Source organism: Chrysochloris asiatica, unplaced genomic scaffold (genome assembly GCF_000296735.1).
Source record: "Chrysochloris asiatica unplaced genomic scaffold, ChrAsi1.0 scaffold00008, whole genome shotgun sequence".
Taxonomy (NCBI): domain Eukaryota; kingdom Metazoa; phylum Chordata; class Mammalia; order Afrosoricida; family Chrysochloridae; genus Chrysochloris; species Chrysochloris asiatica.
The window spans coordinates 7,700,230-7,717,143 of NW_006408526.1; the positions used below are offsets into that span (position 1 = coordinate 7,700,230).

The following is a 16,914-nucleotide window of genomic DNA, read 5'->3' on the forward strand; positions in this document are numbered from 1 at the left end:
GGATGGTAACTATGGCAATGAAATGATAGATGATAGAATGAAAGTAAAACTAATGTTATCTGATGTAGACTATCACACAATTCACAATAAAACATTTACTAAAAAAAAAAAAAAGCTAAAGTGAATAGAGAGAAATACTGTTAATTGATGGTACATGGAGGGAATTATAATCATTGTAATGAAACAAGGTGTATGATTAGTTGAATGTAAAATGATGATCTGCCTGTAAGCTTTCACTCAATCCACAATAAAAACTTAAAATAATAATAATAATAATTTAGACATCACAGTAGTTCGAAACTACCAACTGTTCCGCATGAGAAAGATGAGGCTTTCTCCTCCCGTAAAGATTTACAGTCTCAGAAACCCTGTACAGGGTCGCTATGTGTCGGAATCGACTCCACGGCACATAACAACAACAACAAGGGAAAAAAAGTCATAGATTGTAGTCTAAAATTTATCTAAAATTAAGGAGTTATTATAGAGTGTAATTTAAAAAATTAAGGGAAAAACAGTGAATTGAATGAATGCATATAAAACCAGATATCCTTAATTTTCCTTAAACAATCAGGGAAAAAAATGCCAACTTCATTATAATTATAATGAATGTTATGAAACAAAATTATTAGTATTATTTCTCTTTCCTTCCTTTTGTCTTTATGCAATGACCCAGACTCAGAATCCCATTTTCTAGGTTCAAGTAAGTAATGGATTAGCCTCGAGACTCCTCCCTTCTCTTTTTCTTCAGTGCAATAAGCTGCAGCCATACACATAGTAGAGTCCTGGTGTGGCGCTGTGTGTTAATGCACTAGACTTCAAAGTCGATTTGAACTGCAAGGTTGGTGGTTCAAGCTCACCAGTCTCTCCTTGGAAACCCCCTAGAGGGTTGCTGTGGGTCCAGAAAGACTCAATGGCACTTAACAATACACATGATGCTTTATCTCTCAGCCCAGGCTGGGTGGATTTCTCTGTGTAGCTTGTCAAATGTAAATAATTTGCCAAAATACTATACTACATTGTTTAAGGAGTCCTGGTGTGGTGCTCTGGGTTAATGCTCATAACTGCAAGGTTGGTTTAAACCACAAGGTTGGCAGTTCAAACTCACCTCCTTAGAGACTCTATATAGGGTCTCTATGTGTCAAAAATGACTCGATGGCACATTACAACAGCAACACAGTGTAGGTCACTAGTTTATGAGACATAGAATATATCTTCATTCAAATAAGACCGTAAGTCCTGTTTAGAATGTGTAAGTCCTGTTTAGAATGCCGCTCATGGCTAGTTAGCTAAGATCCAAAGGTGATTGAACAAAAGAAAAAGCTTCAGCAAAACAAAGAAAGATGAAAACACTCCCTGTGGGTTCTTTCTCCTATAAGATACTTTCTTAATGACTCAGAAGAAAAATTATAAACATATGATTCTAGGTCTCAAAGAGCTAAAGAGAGTATTTCTTCTATATTTAAAGTGCAATCTAGGATGTGAAGACAATACAATAAAACCAAAGCCAAAATACCTACAATAAAATATTTATTGGACAATGTAAAAGGCAAGCTTGATACTGCTAAATATTTAAAGCCATGTTTCAGAGTACAAACTTCAGAAATACTTCCAGAATGCAGAGAATAAGGAGACTTTAGTTTAAGATGAGACTGAAACTTGATAAACAAAAAGGACAGACGACATTTAGTTTATAAAACAAAATCTTCAAACAACTGAAAGGATAATTGGGGCAAAAGCAATAACAACACAACAACAAAATAACGTTGACATATCTGAAAAAACAGAAACAACCAAAAAGCCCTCCATTTTAAGTGAAAACTGCCCATAGTGTTCCAGCAAATATTAAACTAATTAAAGTTATTCTTAACAACTCTCTTTTTGTCACCCCATATTCCTATTCATCACTAAGAGTTTGACTTATTGTCTGTTCATCTCTTGACTCTATTCTTACATATCATGTCAATAACCATGACCTTAGCCTAAATTCTGGCCATGATTCCTAAACCACTTCCTTCATATACTCTAATTACTTTCCAGTCTGCTTTCCACATTGTGACCATTCACTCTAAAACAAATTGCTGGGTGCCTTCTATGTGCCAAAATAAAGGAAACGAAAGAACAGATAACTAAGGGTAGCTTCATAAAGTGATCATTATATTTTAATGATATTAATAAAACTCAGATAAATTTGAAAGATTGATTCAAGGAAGCATAGGTTTTTTTGTTTGTTTTAGTTCTCTAAAAGGCATTTTAGTTAAGCTAAAACCTAAAATAAAAAGGTAACTAAGACAGAGATGGCAATTTTAAAACTTGTAAAAGGAACTTCAAGACAGTGGGCATACACATTTAAAAGTTCTAAACTGGAAATATTAGAATATTTGAGTTTCATGCTTCTGGATGGTGGTGAGTACAGTGAGATGAAAAATAAAATGAGCTTGAAGAAGCAAAAAGAAACCCTATCAAGTGGACCCTTATATGCCATGGTAAGGAGTTTAGAATTGATTTATAAGTGCACTGTTGGGGTTTTAGCAGACAGGATTTATATACTTGTAAAAAAAAAAAAAATCACTTTTATTTTCTGTATCTTTGCAAAATACAAATCAGATTCTCTCACATGCACATCCCCTCTCCCACCTCTGCTTAAAGGGAAAGGCATTACAATTGCTCTTAGGACAGATTTTTAAAAATTAATCCTAGCTCTTTAACATAGCAATAGCCAATTTTAAGCTCTAGCTACATTCTTTATTTCCAATCTCATTTCACTATGAAAGAGTAACTCTTTCCTTTTTTCAGCCTACACATTACAAAGACAAATAATAGGTAGATTGTTTTAGATTTCTTTGGTTTCAGCCAATGCAAATATAATCCCTCTCCCTCTTACCCCCACCCAACTCACTTTCTGAGTCTCCGTTCCCTGGTGGAACAAAACCAGTGAAGTGTACAAGGGGTTTTAAAAAGTTCATCTTGTTGTTGCTAAGTGTCTTCAAGTTGGTGCTGTACACTTGAACCCATTGTTGGTGTCGCTGTATCCATCCATCTCCTTGGAGAGCTTCCTCTTTTGTATTGATCCTACACTTGACCAAGCATGATGTCCTTATCCAGGGACTGGTCCCTCCTGATTTTATGTACAAAGTACAAAAGACAAAGTCTCACTAACCTCTTTTATAAGGAGAATTCTGGCTGTACTTCATCCAGGATAGAGTTGTTTGTTCTTCTGCAGTCTATGGTACGTTCAATATTCACTACCAGCACCAGAATTCAAAGGCATTATTTCTTCTACTGTCTTCCTTTATTCATTATCCAGCTTTCTCATGCTTATGAGGCAATAGAAAATACCATGGCTTGGGTCACAGACACCTTAGTCTTCAAAGTGACATCTTTGCTTTTTAAACATTAAAGAAATCTTTTGCAGCATATTTGCCCAATGCATTATGTCATTTGATTTCTTGCCTGCAGCTTCCATGGGCATTGATTCAAGTAAAATAAAATCCTTGACAGCTACAATTTTGTTCCATTTATTATGGTATTTCTTTATGTTGAGGTACAATCCACACTGAAAGCTAAAGTCTTTGACCTTCATGTTGCTGTTGTTAAGTGCCATAAGTTAAGTTGGTTCCAATTCATAGCAACCCTGTATACGGTTTCCAAGGAGCAGCTGGTAGATTTAAACTGCTGACCTTGCATTTAGCAGTCCAATGCTTATCCTACATCATCATACCAGAACCCTTTGATCTTCATAAGAAATTTAAACTCAAAACAGATTTCTGAAATGCACTCAGTTGTTTGCTGGCTTATTCAGAGAAGAGAGAAAGCTAAAATAAGAATTTGATCATCTTGCTGTTTTTATTTTAAAAATAAATGAATAAACTAGGGTTCTAGGCAGGTATATCTGGTAGAGTACAGTTACAAAGAACTAAATCCCTCTACCTAGTGTAAGCAGGAAGGATTTTATTACAAGTATTAAATGGGTTATAAATAACTGAGAGAGTCAACAGACTCCAGAAGCAAACTCCTCTCCACAGTAGGAAGTCACCATGATCAGGAATGTCATAGTCTTCAGGAAGCCTCTGTGAACTGGACGTCTCTACCGTTGTTCCAGAATACCATCACGCCTACTATGATTTGCACGTGCAAAATGAATGTTTATGCCTTACTTTTTAACTCCCTGGACAATGAGACATTAATGGTGTCATGGGGTGGAAGTGGTAGTAATGACTCCCATAATAAGCTCGTCAGCAATAAAGCAGATGACAAAATTCAGCCTCCATCTCACTTCTACTATCAAATCTATGCATATGCCATCTGATAGCTGTGCCTAACACATACCCAGAAACCTAACTGAAAGGGAGTCCTTAAAATACACTTTTTAGCATCCTGTCCTCTTCAGTACAGTAAATAATACTACAATGAGTGTGAAATGGACATTGAGCACTAATCTACCAAATCCCATCAGTTTCTCAACATCCAAACACACCCTTTTCCACATGCAACAGTTCCCCAAAGGCAATAATTAGCAATGATATTTCATACTGATCTAATGCAAGTATCTCTTTTATAACTGAAAATGTGCTCATCCTCTCCCAAAAAGAGAGCCAAAGAAAGTTTTGTTCATCAGTCAGTCTGTCTCAGGGTGAAAGTCTGTCCCTTTTCTAGTGAACTAGAAAGTTAATTACCAACAACACAATCTATACAAAATATTTAAAGAAACAAAGTGGTTTAAGTTATTTAATATATATATATACATTACTTAGAAGCATGGATGGAGAAACTTCAACTACGATGATGAGTCGAAAATTATCTGCACTCTGACTGTAGAATTTATTTTAATCAACTTTAGGAAAATAAAAATACATCATTTTCAATATAATCAACTGATTTTCAATACATTTTGCCTATCTGTCACCAAGATTTCATATTCCCTTATTAAAAAAATGTTTTAGGCAAAGCTGTGAGCCATGCCACAAATGCACCGCTGTCTTCACTTCTGCATCACAGTTGAATCTTCATCCTCAAACGACTGTTTTCAGGAGACCAAACAAGTGAAAGTCCGATGGAGCAAAATCAGATTTATAGGGAAGATGCTTTAACACCTCAAAATGAAGTTTTTGCAGAGGATCAAGAGTGTGAACAGAGATGTATGGATGTGCATCGTCATGCAAGTTTGCAATGCCCTGCAGTTAATCCAAAGTTTAGGTTTTAGCTCTTCAGTGAGCATCTCACTGTACTGAGCACTGTTGCTTGTTGACCCTTTTTCCTGATAGTGTTTCAGTACGAGTCCTTGAGGATCCTAGAAAACTATAAGCATAAATTTTCCAGCTGATGGTCGACTTTTGAACTTCTATTTGGTAGGCAATTGAGGATGGTTCCATTCCATACTCTGCCATCTACTCTCAGTTTCATAGTGATAAATCAATGTCTCATCACCAATAATGATTTTTTTAAAACAAACTTTTGGCTTCCTTCGAATATCAGTCCAAATTCTGTTTGTAGATGTACTAATGTTTCTGTTTATGCTCTTCCATGAGTTGTTTCAGTACCCAGTTTGCACAAACTTTTCAAAACCGAAATCTGCCATGGATTATTTTATAGGCAGAGCCAGGGCTGATTTGGAAATGATTTACAAAATAACCAACTGTCACTCATCTAGTCAACAGAATCATTTCACATTCACACTCAATGTTGTCATCAGCCATGGCTGTGGACAGGCATTTTAATATTACTGGAGTGCAGGTAATTTTTGACTCTTTCTAGTAGATTGTTGGATATATCATCACGAAGAACCAATAGTTAGAAAAGGACATCATGTTTGATAGAGAGCCAAGGAATACTAGGGAAATCCTCAATGAGCTGGATTGATAGAAGAGTTACAACAATGGATTCAAAATATACCAATGCTCATGATGATGGTCTAGGATCGGATACTCATACACAAGGTTCTTATCAGTTAGAGCTTGTGTGATGCAACTAACAACAGCAATGTAATACAAAATAGTACAAGGGATAAAATATGGCTAACTACTAGTCTTCATTTCACAAAACCAGCAGTTGCAATTTATAGCTTTCTTCTTCACCTATTTATGGTTCCTTTCCTTTCAGCCAACATATAGACTACTTGATGTCCTTAATATGTTGGCAATTCAAATGTTCATTCCTAAGAGAAGCCTGCAATGGCTTCCTATGATTGGAAATGGCAGTACCAGAGATGCTCCAGAATGTCTCTGCATTCCAAACTGATTATTCACTGCCCGCATTGTGTTGCAACAAATTTAACTTAAGGAGACTGGAAAATGGGGTGTTTAGCGTTCTAACCACTAGAGGAGACAAAGCAATTGAGGGGAGATGAAACGGCACAGTAATCCACTAATTTTACCACCTACAGAATGAAGGAAAAGAGAAAACATTCTTTTATGTACATTTGGCTCTCTGTGTCCTTGGGGTCCACATATGTGTATTCAGTCAATTGTGGATTGAAAATACTTGACTGGGGAGCAGGGGTCAGAGAAGAAAAATGATCAAGTGGTCAAAACAATCCTTCAAAGGCTAAGAGTAAGTATAAGGCTATTTACATACATATAGTATTGACATAGTATTAATTATTATAAGTAGTCATTGTTGTTATGTGCTGTAGAGTTGGTTCAGACTCATAACAACCCTTTAAAGGGTTTTCAGAGAGGAGCTGGTGAGCTTGAACCACCAACCTTTCAGTGCAAACTGGCCTTGCGGTCCAACGCATTAACTCACAGCATCACACCAGGATTCCTAAAGATGATTTATATGCAGAAGTATGTGCTTAAGTTATATGCAAATATTATGCCATTTTATATAAGGGACTTGAGCATCTACAGATTTTGGTATCAGTAGTGTAGTGGATTGTAAATTGGGCTGCTAACCACACAGTCAGCAGTTCAAATCAACCAGCAGCTCCATGGGAGAAAGATGACGGTTGTTGTACCCATAGAGATTTACAGCCTTGGAAACCCTAAACTGGACTGCCATGAGTCTGTACCAACTCAACGGCACACCACCACCACCACCAGGGGGTCTTGATGGAACCAACCCATCAAGGATGTTGGGACAACAACAGTTAATTTCTAGTGTCAGAATGTGGTTAAATCTTTACGACATAGAGACAGTTAGTGAATCTTACCAAGAGATCTAGTGTGGCATGAGACCAGCAACCATGAGCTCATAACCTTTCATGGTACAACCTGTGCTTTGACAGAAACTTATTCCACTCTGTTTCCCTCCCATATCCTAACAATGTTAATTCTCTATGCTGAAAACATTCCAAGATTTCATAAGTGTTTGATCACCTTTTCTTCACTAGCTGTTTCATGAATCGCGGGACATATATGGCCCATCAAACTTTTCAGCCTCTCATGTTTATTGGGAAGTTGCCATTCCAGTTGTAGGAAATATTACTGCATGTTGGGGACCTGTGTAACTGCATGAATCTGAAGAAATGGGCCTCACCCCTACCACTAGAGTGCACTTGCGACATTTGTGTCCTACATAATTGAATCAAAATCCAAATTACCTCAACAAGTTGTTTCCTTGATTTCATCATGTCTTACCATTAACTGAAAACTTTGTATCAACAAAAACACTAAAAGCATAAAATAATTGAATCTTGAAAGGGTTAAATTGATATAGATTGTATGATTTGCCCTTAATATCAAGCCCAGGAAGAAATATTGTTCATTTCTCTTTCTCAAATAATTCATTCAAAGCTGCATAGCTTCAAACAGTAAATGGTACTGATGACCTATGGAAGAAGAGCAGTTCTTGAGCTTCCTTGAATGATTCTTAATGTCAGGATTCATTTTTAGCTCTTTCCCCACAATTCACACCGTCAAGCTACACTTTTTGTTTCTTTGCTCTGGTGCTGCATTTCACACAGCTGCAAATCAGGCAGTGATAAGGACTATGATTTGGGACATATTAGTAAGGTCTGTGAACAGAGGCCTGGAGGTACAATGGTTAAGCTCTCACTGCAAACAGAATGTTAACAATTGGAACCCACTAGCCGCTCCATGGGAGGGATGTTATTGCAGCAGGGTAAGCAAGGTAATCATGAGCTTTTCTATGCCTACTTACTAATCTATATTGAACAGTTTCATGTGGGTTTCACTACAGATTAGTAAGTATAAATTTCAGATCTGGTGAAACCCATGTGAAATTGTTCACTATAGATTAGTAAATAAACACAATTAAATCTTTCAGGGATTGTACATTTGAAAAGAGACTTTGATTCTGTAGGCAGGACCTGTGGGATTGTGATAGAGACAAATGCCAGCCATATCTAGAAGCAGAATCTTTGATGTAATGAAAAAAATGTGAAATTGTTCACTACGGATTAGAAAATAATCACAAATAAATTCATGTTTACCTGGCCTACTGGGTAATCTCACACTGTGACAGTCAGTTTACGTAAAGATGGGCAGCCCGGGAAACCCCATGGGGCAGTTGTAGTCTGTCTTATAAGGCCACTATAAATTGGAATCAATTACATGGGTGATGGAACTTTCTGGTAACTGGCTCTGTTAGAAGCCTTGGTGGCACAATAGTTGATTGGCTGCTAAACAAAAGGTTAGTGGTACAAACCCACCAGCTACTTCATGGGCAAAAATTATGTCAGCCTGCTTCCATAAAGGCCATGGTCTTGGAAACCCTGTGGGGCAGTTTTAATCTGTCTATTATAGAGTCGCTAAGGGTAGGAATCTACTGGATGGCAATGGGTGGTAGGGTCTATTAATTAAATGTTATAGGAGTGACTTCTTCCTGAGAGAAGCTTGGTGTTCAACATTCACTCTCCCATCCTCTCAAAAAAGTTGAAGTAAGCACAGGGGGAAGTTTTAAATTAATTTGTCATGTGGTAATTTGTTGACAGGTTGGTTATTGGAAAGACATGGAACAAGAAGAAGCAGCAGAAACAGTCAAAACCAAGGGAAATGAATCATCCATCATCCTGACAGGATTAGAAGGAAATACGTTGTATCACTTCACAGTGAGAGCTTATAATGGAGCTGGATATGGGCCACCTAGCAGTGAAGTGAGTGCAACCACCAAGAAATCCCGTAAGTGACCTGGGTTTTTTGTTTGTTTCAAACTAAAAGGGAAACATCTCTTAACATGTCTGAAAGCCACGTGAGGCACATAATAAGCAGAGTTGAAGGGAAGTTTTGATTCGCAGTCTTGCTTCAATGCTTAGATATGATTCCAAAAGTAGCTCAGAAAATTTTGCATTCACAATAGATAAAGGTTATCTTCCTGTGAAACAAGGCTAAGTGAGTGTGACACAGAAGGAAGATAAAAGGATTCAGGTTTAAAAGCTCAGTAGAGTAGCTATTAAAATGACACTCCTGGAGCAAAAACCCTCCTTATCTGACTCCAGCTGGAAGGAAGCCGATGGTGCCAACCAACTACTGAACACAAGAGGAAAATGGAAATATTCTCAAGAATGAAAATGAACAAATGTATTTATAAGTTGTTGTCAGTTCACTTTCATTTCTTATATTTCAGCCCCTAGTCAAGCACCGAGCAACCTCAGATGGGAGCAACAAGGCTCTCAGGTTTCTCTGGGCTGGGAACCTGTCAGACCATTAGCCAATGAATCTGAAGTCATGGGTTACAAGGTTAGTGCTTCTTCACTCTCTTGCATAGACACTCATCAAGAAAATTGTTACTGGGAGGTTGTATAATTAATAAGGCATAATAAAATCCATTAACAGACCTTCCTTTTGATTTTTTTTTTCCCTTGTAATCATTTTCTATCTATATCTTGGAAACAGAGACTTTCTACAGGTAGAAATGCAAAAGCAATCAAAATTAGTTTCAACAACAGAATACATAGATCAGAAAAGTAACATCAGTCTGAGAATCATATGAAGATAAGTCTGTGAGCATGGCGTCAGGACCGACAGAACTTAAACAGACAATCTTGACGTTCTCTTCCAGCAGGTAGACTCTACTGGCAGATGGCAGAGTGGACAACATAGTTTAAGAAGAAAGGTTTTCTACTAGCAAAGTTGCCAAAGAAAAATACTGGGATAAGCATTTTTAAAAAAAAAATTAAATTAAAAAGTTTCTGTTGCATAGATTCTGAGTAGAACTGTCCTCCATAGGGTTTCAGTAGCTGTGATCTTTCAAAGGTAGATCACTAAGCCATCCTTCCAAAGGACCTCTGAGTGGATTCAAATGGAAACCCTTTCAGTTAGTAGTCAAGTATAGAACAAGCATATTAAGTAACAAACAGAGTCCATGGAGAGAAAAAACATCAAACTGAATATCTCACATTCAGTCATCCTGCTATCCTCCAACAAGAAATCTGAGAATATTTTTACAACTGGTTTTTGAAAAACAATTTTTTTTTCTGATTTTCAAGTATTCATGGTCTTTGAATATTTCAGAACACTTAATTGTGCTCCTGAGGAACCTCTACATAGACCAAGAGGCAGTTGTTCGAATAGAACAAGGAAACACTGAATGGTTTTATACTAGGAAAGGTGTGTTCCAGGGTTGTGTTCTTTCTCCATACTTATTCAATCTGTATGCAGCAAATAATTTCAGAAGCTGTATTATATGAAAAAAAAAATGTGGCATCAGGTTGGGAGGAAGACTCATTAACAACCTGCAATATGCAAATATTACAACCTTGCTTGCTGAAAGAGAAGAGTACTCAAAATACTTAGTGATGAAGATAAAACACCACAGCCTCTGTATGAGTAGCACCTCAATGTAAAGAATACAAAAATCACCACCACTAGAACTATAAATAACATCATGATAAATGGAGAAAAGTTGCAAGTTGTTAAAGACTTCATTTTACTAGGATCAACCATCAACACTTCTGGAAGTAGCAGTCAAGAAATCAAATGATATAGTGCATTAAGCAAATCTGTTACACAAGACCTTTTTAAAGCATTGAAGAGCAAAGATGTCAGTTTGAGGACTAAGGTGCTCCTGATCCAAGCCATGGTATTTTCAGTAACCTCATATGCATGTGAAAGTTGGACAATGAATGAAGAAGGCCATAGAAAAATTGATGCATTTGAGATATGAACTGCCAAAAGAACAAACATATCTGTGTTGGAAGAAGTACAGCCAAAACATGCTTGGTTAAGTGGAGGGTCAGCAAAAAAGGGGAATACTCCCAACGAGATGGACTGGCACAGTGGCAGCAGCAATGGGCTTAAGCGTAGCAACCATTGTGAGGTTAGCTCAGGATCATTCAGTGCTTTGTTTTGTTGTTCATAGGGCCACTATTAATCCATACCGATTTGACAGCACCTAATAATAACAAGGTCTTTATATTGAATTGGCTGAATTTCAAATTCTTTCTCTGTAATGTCTGATTCTATTTACTGCCTTAAATCCATTCAAAAATTATTAGTTGGATATTATTTATAACATGGAGTCCTAGTATAGCATTGTAGGATAAGCACTGGAGTATAATGTCAGTTTGAACTGCAAGGACAATAGTTCAAACTCACCAACTGCTGCTTGGAAATGCTATACAGGGTTTCCATGAGTTGGAAATGACTGAACCACACTTAACAACAACAACACAATTATTTATAACAGGATTTTAAAATACTTCAGTAATATTTAAACAAAAATGCACCCCTATAGGTGGATTTTCAATGATCCAAGGTAATAACACAGCACTTTGTATCTAAAGTACTATAATTCTGAAGCTAAAGATTGAATAATTTATAAATGAAATATATGTTTTAAGTAATTTCTAGCAAGAATATTTTAATACACAAACTGCAGCATTTCTCATATACTGTAATTAATGTGGATCATGGACACCCCCATGTCATGCACACTTTCTTGTAGAGGGAAGAATCACTAGGGTGGGCCATCTTAATTGTATCCATTTATGACAAATAGGCATACATTACCTGAGGATTTTTCTTTTTATTGACTTGAATTGCTGCATCTCCTTATATCCATTAAAAGGGAAAAAAAGGAATCTACTAAAAACAAAAGAAAGAAGACATCAAAATCTTCTCTTTGTAATTAAACATTATTGGGCCCTCTGATGGATGGGATGACTCCCAAAAGGAGACCTACTGGCCAAAAAACAGGCTCAAAAGACCCTGCAAAGTAAAGGGAACTATAGACTGATGCCTTGGACCTGAATTCACACAGGACCTGAATTCTCCCAGGAAAGTCTACTTTTCACAGGGCAGGTTGCTAAAGAAGAAGCTACTCCTGAGACATGCACACTAGGTCAGAAATGTGTTTGGAAACAATGGCTTCGAATCTGACAATAAACAAACAGAGATGTAGCTCCAAGAACATGAACATGTAATTCCCTTTTGTGAATACAGTTGAACTTTGAGAAGAACTACTGCAGACTTGGCAAGAATCTGTATTGGCTTCAATGGTTAAAAAGCTGTACTATGTAAAAGGAAGTTCACGCAAGTATAGAGGACCAGGGCTGGGCAGGATGCTAGCAGGAAGACCATTTTTTGGATTCCTGCAATTGTTCCTTCAATAAGCACTGGACTGCTAACCTCAAGGTTGACTGTTTGAGCCCACCATCTGCTCTACAGGGGAAAGATTAGGATCTCTGCTTCCATAAAAGATTTAAAACCCTCATAAACCCTATACAGAGTCAGTATGGGTCAGAAATGACTTTATGGCACTTAACAACAACAACAACACCCCTGGTATGGTGCTTTAAGAAAAGCACTGGACTGCTAAAAGCAATAAGCCAGTGGTTCAAATCCACCAGTTGCTCCTTGAAAACCCGATACAGAGTTACTATGAACAGGAGCCAGTTTGACAGCACTTAACAACAGCCAAAAAGTACTCCCATCTCCACCGTGGCATCAGTGTAATAGTGGGTCATCTTTCCTGAACACACAGTATACGGCAGTCACAAAAGTAGAGACATGTCAGCACACTGATCATTTATCTGTCTACAATGTAGTGTAAAGCAGGTCTGATCTGTTTACAGCAAGGTAGCCCCTGGGGTTCGTGGAAATTTTGAGATGAAGGATTTCCTGATGACCAGGGTAAAAGAGCTTCCACAGTTAACTAGACTATCAAAAGAAAGAAAATTTTATTGTCACTCTTTGCCTCTACCAAGCTACTTTACTCATACAAGCAGGAGGATTAACTGGAAATGTGCATGGTGTGTAGATTCAAAACCTTGAGATCTGAGATGTAAAATGCCAAGATTGGGTATTATATCTATTGCATTAACTCCAGTCTAAGACTGATCAGGAGTCCCTGAGTAGTTTAAAAGACGAACACATTCAGGTGATAACCAAAAGGCTGGAGGTTTGAATTTGCCCAGAATGCCTTTGAAAAAAGAATCTGACAATCTACGTCTGGAAAACTGTGAAGCACAAACTCTTCTCTGACACACATAAAGTCACCGAGAATTGGAATCAACTCCACAGCAACTGGTAAGGTTGATAGATTCAGAAAAGTACTCGGCTAGAAGTTTTCCAGACTGTGAAAATGACTGAAAAGTAATAAATACAGAAGAAAGATTAATTTATTTATCATCTACAATTTATTAAATTCTTCATTTTTGGAGTTAAGATACTATATATAGGATGTAACTCATTCTCAAGAAGTTGTTGCTATTGTTGGGTGCCATTGAGTCAGTACCGACCCGATGCACAACAGAACGAAACACTACCCGATCCTGGGCCAACCTCACTATTATTGACACGCTTGAGTCCATTGATGCTGCCGCTTGGCCAATCCATCTCACTGGGGGTCTTCCTCTTTTTCTCTGACCCTCCACCTTACCAAACATGATATCCTTCTCCAGCAACTGATCCCTCCTGACAATATGTCCGAAGTATGGGAGATGAAGTTTGGCCATCTTGGCCTCTAAGGAGTACACTGGCTGCACTTCTTCTAACACAAATCTGTTGGTTCTTTTGGTAGCCCATGGCTCTTTCAATATTCTCCTCCAACACCATAACTCAAAAGCACCAATTCTTCTATGGTCTTCCTTATTCACTGTCCAGCTTTCACATGCATCTGAGGTTATTGAAAATACCATGGCTTGGGTCAGGTGCACCTTAGTCCTCAAGATGACATCTTTGTTCTTCAACACTTTAAAAAGGTCTTGTGCAGCAGATTTGCCTAATGCAATACGTCATTTGGTCTCTTGACTGCTGCTTCTGTGAAAGTTAATAGTTGATCCAAGAAGAATGAAGTCCTTGACAACTTCAATCTTTTCTCCACTGATCAGAATGTTGTTTATTGGTCCAGTGGTGAGGATTTTGTTTTCTTTACATTGAGACGGGCCAGTCTTGTTTTCTACATCTAGGCTATAGTCTTTCCAAGATTGGCTATTAACTGAAAGGTTGGCAGTAGGAACCAACCCAGCAGCTCCACTGTGAAAGACCTACATCCCAAAAGATTACAGTTTAGAAAACCAATGGACAATTCTACTCTATCACATGAGATCATCATGAGTCAAAATCAACTAGCCAGTACCTAATAGTAGCAAATTCAACAGCCACTTCACAGTAAATCTCCCCCTAGAGATGGATTACCCAATAAGAAAAGTTAAGCACAAATTTATTTGTACTTACTTACTAATCTGTATTGAACAGTTTCACGTGTACTTAACTTGTATAAAATTTTTCGTTACAGATTAATAAATTTTTGTTGTTAATTGTTGTAATGTAAACTTATAGCAATCCTGTATAGTTTCCATGGAGCGACTAGTGGGTTGGAACAGCAAAGTTGCAATTCACAGTCCAGTTCTTATTTTATTGCACCACACCATGACTACAGATTGAGTAAACACAAGCAAGTAAGTAAGCACAAGCAAAGCTTACTTACTCGGTAATCCACCCCTGCTCCTTCTTCACCTCTACTTTCTGAGATTTGCAGAGCGAGGGAAAGTTGAAATCACACTCAAAGTTTGTTAGTTATTGTATAATCCATCTCTATAGATGAAGTTTGTTGTTTATCTATGTAAATTAGATTGTTGTTGTTGTTGTTAAGTGCCATCGAGTCGATTCTGACCCATAGCAACCATGTATAGGGTTTCCAAGGAGCAGCTGGTGAGCTTGAACCACCAACATTGCAGTTCAAATGGCTTTGCAGTCTGATGCATTAGCCCACAGCATCACACCAGGACTCCATAGGGGCTTCCAAATTCTTCAGCTAGATATATATAGGCCTTGATATTGTGTTCTACATTCCTGAAGAATTTATTAAGCCCTCCACTATATTTCTCCAACTTCCCAGAAAGCTTTATTCTATGGCTATTCTGATCACTTATGTATCCTGTAGCTGTTCTTTCATCTTATAGGCACTCCAGATATTAAACTCAGCCTCTTCCTATGATTCCCCAAAATGAAAAAGCCTCCAATATTGAATTGATATTGGATTAAATTGGGTGTTGTGGTGATGATTGTAGCAATGCTAGCTGCTGTCAAGTTGGCCCTGAACTCATGGTGACCCAGTACTTTCAGGCCCAACCACAAACTATCCCAGAGCAAACACAGTGTCAATCATTAATTACACAACAGAATAAAATAAAAGGTTTACACACTTGTGGGATTGTGGGTACATGAGATTTACTATATTATCATCTCGACATATAGTTATCTTTGAAATTTTTCATAAGAACGTCTTAAAAACTAAAACAGAGATGGCGCACATATATTGAGATATTATGGAAACCTTTGATGGGAGTGAGAGATATGTACAGAGAAAGATTAAATAGAACATCACAAAAGGAAACATCTGAAAATTGCCCATAAAACAGTCCTGTTTTCAGAAGTCTACCAGCCACACTGCTGCCACTGGCTTCTCATTGTTAAGTAACTCCCACTTTCCCAACTTGCCATCTTGTTGACATCCTCATCTACACACTGCCTCTGGGACTTTAGATTCCTCAACCTTTTTAATGAAGAATATTTGCACGTATTTACTACTGCAGAGATGTTCAGGTGGTAAAAGCTTCATTCTTCTCAGAAATACTTGTGAGTCTAAAAAAATAATTCTGTTATATTTTAAGTACCACATTTTTACACAAAGAATGAATGCTTTATACAGTTTTCATACCATGCACCCCTCAGTAATCTTTTCATAAATGTGTTAATCTTTTCTTACAATTTGATTTTTTTCTGTCCAATAGATTTAATGTTAAGTCATCTTTTTGGTGCCTGTTGCTTGACTCCTTTCTTCTCTGCAAGCCGTTTTCTCCAAAACAGGAAAAATTCAGTTGTCATGCCCCATAAACAGCCCTCCAGAAGATAGACAGCCATAGTGCATGAAGTGCACAGGTTTCTGCAACTCCCGCCAGAGAGATCACTCTGGCGGGTAAGCTAGTTTGGTACACTGTACTCGCAGATACTCTGCTTCCACTGACCAATCAACCAGTTATTACACTGGGGTCATTTGAATCTTCCACCTGCACAAACATTATGGGGCAGGTGTGAGAGCTACAGGCACAGAGTGGTCACAAGTCCCTAGCTTGGATGAAATGGGTCCAGCTCTGTGCTGTTCTTACACCTGCACTAGCCAGTGCCCGACTTCATCTGGGACCAGTACTGTGGAACTTAGGCAAACGTGGACAATGGTCCCTACTTGCCACAGCACCAACCCATGTTCAAGCTGTGACAACCCCATACAGTACAATGTAAAATAAACAATAAAGAAACCCACTGCTCTCAGGCCCAACCACAAACTGCCCCAGAGCAAACATAGTTTCAATCATTAATTATCTGATTACTGGGATACTACTAAACTTGAACCAACAGATCTGTGTTGGAAGAAGTGCAGCTAGAATCATCCTTGAAGGCCAAGATGGCCAAACTTCGTCTCTCGTACTTCGGACATATTGTCAGGAGGGACCAGTCACTGGAGAAGGATATCATGTTTGGTAAGGTGGAGGGTCAGAGAAAAAGAGGAAGACCC

At 37.9% G+C, this 16,914-nt stretch overlaps 1 protein-coding gene across 1 annotated transcript in view; it reads left to right on the top strand.

Moving 5' to 3' along the window:
* Nucleotides 1-16,914, top strand: part of CNTN5 (contactin 5) — a 704,421-nt gene that overhangs the window by 660,696 nt on the left and 26,811 nt on the right. Inside the window, exons 20-21 of the mRNA XM_006833948.1 lie at nucleotides 8,891-9,077; nucleotides 9,523-9,635. Of these exons, the coding sequence (XP_006834011.1) occupies nucleotides 8,891-9,077; nucleotides 9,523-9,635 (300 nt within the window). The remainder of the gene's footprint in view (nucleotides 1-8,890; nucleotides 9,078-9,522; nucleotides 9,636-16,914) is intronic.